The following is a 9769-nucleotide window of genomic DNA, read 5'->3' on the forward strand; positions in this document are numbered from 1 at the left end:
CTCAAATATCATTAAAAGTTTCGATTTTAGATTTTTGCACTTGATCCGTAAAAAGTCTTTGATAAAATAAATGTACAAATAAATATACAGAATTCTGCTTTGGAAATGCTAAAATGTGTGTTATAATACATCTGCTGTTTGTTTTCATTGTGTCAGTTTTTCTTTTTTTGAAAATGATAAGTGTCATTGGGGTCATGCCATGCTCCTCAAGTAAAGCGTCAAAATTCTCTGAATGTTAAAGCTTAATCTTCTGAGTCATTGCTTTATGACTGGCTTGAGATGAGAGGGCCGGCAACAGTGGGAATATAGGTTAAGGGTACCTCCAGGGCAAAGATTAATCACTGGCTACCTATTTAAGTTCCTCCAGGAGACACAATCCCTGACTTCACATCGTCCAGGGACACCATGAGGGCCTTTGTTGGAGGACTATGGAGCTATCGCAGTCTGCTCATCATCATTCTCACACCATTGTTATTGCTGCCGCTGCCTCTGGTCATCCCGACACAGGTACTGCACATACACACCATTGTATGAAGTACATAGTCTATAAGTCTAAGAAACATGAATAGAGACTATTACTATTGGTGTACTGTTAGTAAATGCTCTTAAGTAGAGAATAATGTGAAAAATGAAAAAGAGTGAAAAATGAAAAAAAGAATTTAATGCAAAGTAACCAAAACTACTACTACACTGCTCAGCATTTCTAGCATTTGTAACTGATAGCATTTACCATAGTGCAAACAGCCACAAATTGCAGTAAACACTATTCTTAGTTGGACTTTACCTGCAGTAAAGTCGACTTTCTTTTCAAATGCATTTGCTAATATTAATATCATAATTACTGAATATCCTGAATGCAACAAATAAAGCTTATAAAACTTTTAAGACTCTCTAACTGTACACATAAACAAAGTATAGAGAAACAGACACAGTATGTTTGATAATGATAAGTGATAGTCTATCACCTGTTTTAATAATGGCTAGTAATAAAGGACTATTCCAGTAATGATTCCAGTCATTAATCTTTAGATTTTATTATCTTGTGGCATTTGAGAATATTGATTTATAGACTTACAACCCATTTTGTGGCTTGTGTATACCTTACTACTCTACCTGTAAGTGTCCAGCTTAAAAAACAAATCTACTATTTACCCTTTCCTATATGCATAAAAAAGTAACTAGTTGCATTTAGAGTAGGAATACCAGCCTTTTGTCACAGTTAGTTTAAGTATAGAGTACAGTACTGACTGAAAAGTTTTGTATGTCTTCACAACTGGACAATCTGTAACCATGCATATATTGTCCAATAGGTGGCACAATGTGCATTTACCCTTATTCTGATGGCGGTGTTCTGGATGACGGAGGCAATGCCCCTATCTGTTACTGCCCTCATTCCAGCGCTGCTGTTCCCTCTCTTCGGCATCATGAAGTCCTCAGTGGTAATCTTCTCTCAACTTTTGAGTGCTCAAGAACATGACTATGGAAATATTGGATAAGCAACATCCACAGAGTACATGTGTTTAATTCCAATCGCAACAGTTTTAGTCCCACATTTATTATTATTTTATTACTGGCAAAATGATTCATCATGTAGCACTGAAATTTATTGTGTGTGGAATATCAACTCCCAACACCATCAAACAAACAATGGATGCAAATTGCTTTTAATGCATTTTTCATATCTTTCAAACACAGTATTTCCCAGACATGGTTATATTGTGTGCTTAAAACAAGACTCGACGTCACAGCATCCTGCAACAAATGGAAGCAAACTCTTCCTTGAATCAATAAAGGATGTAATTGAACTGTTTAGATCACCTTCACTCACTTCCTGTACTTTGTACCCAGGTTGCAACAATGTATTTCAAAGACTTCCACTTGCTGCTACTTGGAGTCATCTGTCTGGCGACCTCCATTGAGAAGTGGGGTCTCCACCGCAGAATTGCCCTCAAGCTGGTCACTATGGTTGGAGTCAACCCTGGCATGTAGGTCTTCTCTTATCTTCCTAATTTCTTCTCGCATTCCCTCTCTCCTCCAGGGCACACTGGAATATATTAGATATTAAGAACCTTTTTTTATAGAGCTCTGTATTGCTTAACACCCGTGCATGCCTTTGATGTTCAGTAATTTATTTTTGAACAAAAAAATTGGCCAAGGAAATTATTATGATGGGAGCTTTGTAGTATTTGTTGGAGGACATAAAGGCTTGAGAATTTGCTGGCCTACTTCTGAAACTCCTGTTCCTGTTCCTAAGGTGATGTATCACCTGATGCATATGAACTCTCTCCCCAGGTTGATGCTGGGCATGATGATAGGCTGTGGCTTCCTCTCCATGTGGTTGAGCAACACATCTACTGTGGCCATGGTGATGCCCATTGTGGAGGCAGTGATGCAGCAGGTGATGAGCGCAGAAGGTCAGGTCAGCAGCAATCAGGAGAAGACACAGTCAGGCATCTGCAACCCTGCACTCCAGATGGAAGGTGGTGCGCTCGCTTCAACTCCAACTCCAACAATCATTAAGTCACACTGTTTTTCAGCATTTTAACCTGTAACTTATTCTTTGTGGTCACAGATGCTGACAAACAGCCCGAAAAGGCCAAAGATGTGAAAAGGTGAGCAGGATCAGAATGAAGTGCAGGCTTTTATGGTTAACTCCTTATTTTGCACTCATTCACACTCTTCATTCTGAATGATGTTTTTGACCCCATATATAGTGCTGATCCAGTCATCACCGAAATAGTTCTGACTGTCCCTGAGGAGGATCATGCCACAGAGGTAAGCCTCTGTTCACACTCATATATACTGCCCTCTATTTGTCTGTTTTTCCAACTGCATTTTTTCACTTTTTCTGTCTATCAGGCTCTGCCAAATTCACCATTAAACTCAAAGTACAGGACCCATAGAGATCACATGATGTGCAAAAGTTTGTCCCTCTGCATTGCATACTCCGCATCGATCGGTGGACTGACCACTCTGCCAGGAACATCTTCAAATCTCATCTTTGCTGAATATATCCATCAGTAAGTTCTTAGAATTTTAACTGCTATTAAGGCTATTAATTTAAAATTATTTTTAAATATAGAGAAATTAAAATTGTTGCTTAATCTTACAGGTTTTACCCAGGGTGCAAGTCCATCAACTTTGGAAACTGGTTTATTTTCTCCTTTCCAATTTGCATCCTTATCCTGTTGTCGGCTTGGGTATGGTTACACTGGCTGTTTCTGGGCTTAGAGTGAGTGTTCATTATTTCCCTCAAACCCCTACACACCATTTCTGCTTCATCTTTTTTTTTAAGTAAAGTTCTCCCAGTAATATATAAATAAAATATGCGATTTTTAGACCAGCACTCTGAAATGACTGATAAAACAGTCTATGATTTGACCTGACTCCCATCCTCCCTCTCTTCCCACCCTGACTATTCTACTTTCACAGCCTGTCCTCAATCTTCTTCTTCAACATTGTCCGTATGCATCCTTCCTCATCTCTCACATTTTATTACATAATTCCTTTGTCATGGTTTCACACGTGTGGCATGTGACTAGATTGTGTGTGACAGTATTTTCCCTGTACTTTAGTAGTAATCTATAATCAGCTAATCCAGGTTGTCAGAGCTGTGGATTCACACATGAATGGCATATGCTGGAAATCTAAAGTGAATCTCCTCCCCTCTCTCTAGTTTCCGCTACATGCTGTGCCCCAAAGGAGGCCGATCCGAGCGAGAGAAAGCCGCAGACAACCTCATCAAAGATCACTATAGCGCGCTGGGGCCCATAAGGTCAGACTGCACAAATAAACACCCTGTTCATGTCGATAAGTCTTAAATCTGGGTGTTAAACAGGAGGGCTGGAGTTCAGCTCAGTTGTGGTGATTTCCCTGCTTTAACACAACCCATTAAATCTTTTAGCTGAATCAGGTGGGTAAGAACAGAGAAGTCCACACTATGCTGGATTCTCCATAATTAGACTTTGACGTACCAAACTTGGATCTCAAACATGGATCTGGGTCTGGAAGAACCTTCTAGTGTGAAAACGGGCTACAATTTTAATTATTTGTACCTAAAATACGCCTTAAAATCAAAGCCCAGATAAGTTCACTTAAAAACCTTTTGTTGAACAAATAAAGCTGAATGAGGTACTAAACAGTGAAAGATGACATTTCAAGTTCACCTAAAATCTGAATGAAAGGTGCATTTTTATGTGTAACTTTTTTCTTTCATTCCTTAATTGACTAATATTAACCATCTGCCAAACACTGGCAGTAGAATCCTGTGGCAGCACAAGAGTGAAGAGGATAGCACTATAGAGTCACATTCAGCAAAACAGTAACTTGCACTATTGCCTTCACCACTGACACTAGGCAGTCATCCAAAAATATCAAATATGTAAGGACACGTAAAAGAATATAACAGGGGGGGAACGTCAACACACTGACAATGAGGTGTGTGTGGTGTGGGGGCGGGGGTGTCACACCCAATATACAAATAGATGGTGCCAGAAGCCAATGCTACAGATAAATGTTTTACTCAAAGAGAATGTATTGCACAAACTAAACCTACAGGTCTATATATTATTGTTATGTTAAAACAGTCTATCTTACAGACACAGTAATTAAAACAGCATGTTTAATTATGAGCAGCTAAGAAAGGTCAAAATGTCATAAAAAATGTTGACTATTTTTGGTACTGTGAAAATAGCTATAAGCAGACATCAGGGAAACAGATAAATACAATGACATCTAGAATATAGGGCCTTTAAAAAAAAATAGTTATTGTAAACAATGTGATTTAATCCATAAATAGACTTGTTTTGCATATTCCTGCATATGAAACTGGACAGAAGAGAATGTAAGGGTTTGAGTTCTCTTATTTGCAATGTCTTTGCTCCCACTAGCCGGCAGGAGATGATCACCCTTGTTATTTTCATGCTGATGGCAGTGCTGTGGTTCGTCAGAGATCCTGGCTTCATGCCAGGCTGGGCATCTCTATTTTCTGAGTGAGTTTTCTGTGGACACATTATATTCTCAGTAGCTTTCGGTTGTTAACCTTAACATTGGCACACTAGCGAATCAAAAAATAATGATCATTATTCAGTTACGCTTCGCTAAGTACACATCTGAAAGGGGACGTTTCAGTTTTCTGAGACTTTTCCAAAAACATTTGCCATTTTTTCATTGATAGCCTATCAAAACACACTCACTTCTAATTGCTCTGAAAGTGCTTCTCATTTACTCTGCTTAATTCTCATTAGTGAAGTCTCCTTTCTCTGCAGTTACCCAGGCTATGCCACTGATGCCACTGTGGCTCTCATTCTGGGCGTCATGCTCTTCATCATCCCTGCTAAAAGAGCCACTTCGGACGGCTATGGTATGCTTTTAATCTTTTACATGTCTACAAAAACTGTACAGTAACCTGTGAGCAAGTGTGATTTACTTGTGGTATGCTATTCATTTTATGAGTCATTGGCTTTGTATATACAGTGCTAGTCTTTTACCACTATTCTTGCCTTAAGTACATTTCTTTGTCATTGTTCTAACAGAGGCTATGATCTCATGGAAGGAGTTTGAAGCTTGTATGCCTTGGGAAATCTGTCTACTCGTGGGAGGAGGCTTTGCATTAGCAGAGGGCACCAAGGTAACATTATTTCAAGTTATTAAGAATGTTCTTTTTTTTTAATATATGCACTTAACAATCACTTTATTAGGAACACTGGCACACATATTTATTGATGCAATTATTTTATTAGATAATTGTGTGAAGGCAGTGCAATGCATACAATCATGCAGACACAGGCCAGCAGCTTTGGGTGATGTTCACATCAACCGTCAGAATGGGAGAAAAAGGTGAATGTTAGTGTGCCACACAGGCTGCTTTGAGTATTTCTAGAACAGCGGATCTCCTGGACGTTTACTCAGAATGATGTAATATAGAAAAACATCCAGTGAGCGGACGTTCTACTGGCGGAAACATCAGAGGTCAACAGAGAATAGTCAGAATGGACTGAGTCAACTGAGATAACCACTGTGAACAATTGTAGTGAGCAGAAAGCATTTATTGAACAACACATCAAACATTGAGGCTGATGGACTACAACACTTCTGTCAGCCAAGAACAGAAAGCTAAAGGCAGTCAGCAAAACTAGACAGTTGAAGTTCAGAAAAATGTAGCCTGGTCTGATAAATCTTGATTTCTGATCAGGCACATAGATGGTAAGGTCCGAATTTTGCCAACTGCAAGAATGCATGGACCCAACCTGGCTTGGGTCAATAGTCCAGACTGGTGGAACTGGTGTGAGGAACATCTTTATGAACATGTTAATGAGCTCTGTGTTCTTTAGTGGCCTTCCCAATTACAGAATCTGAATCCAATAGAATGTGGTACCTTTAGAATGTGGTAAAATGGGAGATTCGCAGAATGGAAGTGCTCCTGACAAATCTTCAGGAATTGTGTGAAGCCAATAAGTTCACTTGGACCAAAATGCCAGAGGAATCTTTCCATCTTGTGGAATCCATGCCATGAAGAATTTAGGCTGTTTTGAAAGCAAATTATCCTCGTAATGATACAGTATAGTATGTATATTATTTGTGACTGTCTGAACAACAACAATTCACTTGTTCTTCTATAAGCATTTAAAGGTCATATCATCTTGTCACTCTTTCTACATATATATCTTCAATAATTTAAGCGTGTAGCATTACCTATAACATTAGCATGACATGGCTGTGATGCCACGCCAACAAGCTGTGAAACATACACTTTTCTTTATCAGTTCAGTAAGCTGCATTTGCTCTGTCAGTGGGTTTGACGGATAATGAACACCGTTTCCTCTTAATATTCTTCCAGCGTAGTAGAATGGGGTCTGGGAGGGGCAGGGGTGGGGTGGTTAAGCATTAAGGTTCCTGCGCTCTTTTGATCCAGCTTTCCAAATGTCATGGTAAGTCCAGGCTTTAGTTGCCTCAAAGGAGGAAGGTTGGCAGCTTTGCTGGACTTTGAGAATTTGAGCCAGGAACAGCTTACAGTCTAAGGCATATCTGACTAATGGCTTTCGTCACCTTTTTTTTCCCCTCTTCTCTTGTTCTCCCTTCAGGTATCTGGTTTATCCTCCTGGGTAGCAGAATTGATGACTCCATTGGGAAGCCTCCCTGTACTGGCCATCATTACTATCGCTTGTGTAATTGTCACCTCAGTCACTGAAGTGGCAAGCAATCCAGCGACCATCACCATCTTCCTACCCATCCTCTCTCCTTTGGTATGTTAGCTTTGGGTGAAATATGAAGGCATTTATTATGCAGCATAAGGGTTATCAGTATATTCATAAGTTCATAATTAATATGTTGTATATGTTACTTATACCATTGCCAGGCTGAAGCAATCAAGGTCAACCCCCTCTACATGCTGATACCTGCAACACTTAGTGTCTCGTTCTCCTTCTTACTCCCATTCTCCAACCCTCCAAATGCCATTGTCTTTGTCTATGGACATCTTTCAATTATGGATATGGTGAGTCCTCATCAAAACAAGTTTAGATAAGTGAATAAGTTCAGGCTGTCGCTACCTGTTAGGGTGAAATTGGGACACTTTGTAGACATATAAATATATGGCAATTCAGTATAAATGGGTGTCTATTGAGCTGTTTCCTACTTTAAACCAAATCAATGAAAGAAATGAAACATAGACATTATCTTCAAGCAAACTGCTGATGTAAATGTTCATAGATTTTTTAAATCAAATAACTGAGTTTACCCGTTTAATCTTTACAGCCCTATTATCAATATAGAAAATTCCACAGTAATGGATGGATGTCTTTTTTTTATCTCTTCAGGTCAAAGCAGGACTAGGCTTGAATGTCATTGGTGTTCTTGTAGTCCTGTTAGCTATCAGTACATGGGGGACATCAATCTTCGATCTGAACACCTACCCAGACTGGGCCTCCAGTCAAAGTCTTACAAACACGACTGGCTTCTGAGCACTTTCAGTATACTGTGCAGTATAATGAACAATGGCAAAGAGTGGCTGATTGATAATAAGTAAATCGCCACTAAATAGCAGGACGTAACTGGGTCTGAGTGGCCTGAAGCCACAGTGGTTGTGAGTAATGTGTGCTGTTCTGTATATAGAACTTTTTTTTTGTACAGAAGCTCCTTTAAAGTAATACTAGAATAATAACTTTATTTATATGAGCACTTTTTATACATTGCAGTAAAAGTGTGCTTTATAAAGGCATAAAAAAGAACTGGAAAATTATTAAAGAAGATCCATTGAGAAGTTGATTAAACGATGTAGGAAAAGAACGAGTCTTGATCCAGTACAAACTGCATTTTGCTTTTTATCCTTGTGTGTGTGTGTGTGTGTGTTACAGTAGTCTAGGCATGTTGAAACAAAAGCACTCAGTTCTTCTCATCTTACATTGTGAAACAATTGGTGTAACTCAGAATGAAGAAGATGAATAAGCAGTTGTCTTACTTGTGTTCTTAAATGTGATTGAAAACTATGTTTGTTTGTTAAAACGCACCGGCACTTATCCCGTCTTTTGTTATTTGTCTTATTTCATGTCATACCTAGAAAGGTTTTATAGCTTATAGTGTTTTTTATTAAGACAATATTTTGGCTATTTGAAGATTTGAAGACCGTATTGAAGGTATAGCTGGACGCCTGGGCCAGTCTAATCTGAAATTCTAAACTCTTTTCTTGAGCCAAGGTTTTTGTACATCTAAAAAATATCTGTAATGGGCAATGTCTTGTGCTTTGCAACACATTTCAGGAAAAACATGCTGAAAATGGATTCAGATAAGACTTCATTTGTGAGGCTTTTTTCACATAAGAGATTCAAGGATGAGTAGCTGTGCTTGCATAAGTACATAATAGATTATTTTACTCTTTCAGAGACTGAAAGCTTAGGTGTGTGATGAAGCTTATTTGTGTGACTTAATTAGACTCAGTACTGAAGGTGGAAGCAATCTCCACTCATCAACAGCTAAGTGGTGATCATAAAATCTGTATAGTAAATAATGCATTAAAAAAAAAGGTGTTTAGAATCCGAGTACAGTATCTATGAATGTCACTTTTATTGCGTCACACAGCTAAGGCTATGCAGGTGAATTTGGTACCTAGCATCAGATTCAGCAATGAAATAATTAAATATCATTTACACTATATGGACAAAAGTATTTGGATTGTATGTATTGTTGGACGTATTGTTTCTTCTGAAATCAAGGGTGTTAAAAATGGGGTTTATCCTGAGTATCCTATCTCTATTGTCCGGGTAAGGCTTTCTACTAGATTTTAGAGCACTGCTGTATGGATTTTATTGCATTCAGCTACATGAGCGTTAGTGAGGTCAGGATATTGGATGATCACAATCCCACCTACACTCCCAACTCCTCAACTCATCCGATGTATTTAATGGGGCACCATCACTCCAGAGAACACAGTTGCACTGCTCCACAGCTCAATACAGGGGGGCTTTATACCCCTCTAGGACATGCTTGGCATTAGGCATGGGGCCAATGGGCTCATGGTTATCTGCTCCAGAGAGTCCTATTGTATTGTCAATACTTCTCCACAGGGACTAGACAAGCTGTGTGTGTGTGCATTCACACATCTGTGTCGGCAATGAGTTCACAACTTAAAGTAGCTGAATGTATTAATTAGGAGGGTTGTCCATAAACATGTGGACATATAGGGAATTCTCAAAATGGCAATATATATATATATATATATATATATATATATATATATATATATATATATATATATATATATATATATATATAT

General features: G+C 38.7%; 1 protein-coding gene across 1 annotated transcript; it reads left to right on the forward strand.

The window, feature by feature from the left end:
- Positions 1 to 405: 405 nt before the first annotated feature.
- slc13a1 (solute carrier family 13 member 1) lies at positions 406 to 8355 on the forward strand. The gene is made up of 15 exons (XM_072671427.1): positions 406 to 507; positions 1311 to 1439; positions 1849 to 1985; positions 2293 to 2483; positions 2573 to 2612; positions 2715 to 2775; positions 2860 to 3020; positions 3113 to 3232; positions 3677 to 3775; positions 4890 to 4991; positions 5268 to 5362; positions 5535 to 5629; positions 7083 to 7244; positions 7358 to 7495; positions 7818 to 8355. The coding sequence occupies exons 1-15, from the start codon at positions 406 to 408 to the stop codon at positions 7959 to 7961; spliced, it is 1776 nt and encodes a 591-aa protein (XP_072527528.1). The 3' UTR covers positions 7962 to 8355.
- The last annotated feature ends 1414 nt before the right edge of the window (positions 8356 to 9769 follow it).

Source organism: Salminus brasiliensis, chromosome 2 (assembly GCF_030463535.1).
Source record: "Salminus brasiliensis chromosome 2, fSalBra1.hap2, whole genome shotgun sequence".
NCBI lineage: Eukaryota > Metazoa > Chordata > Actinopteri > Characiformes > Bryconidae > Salminus > Salminus brasiliensis.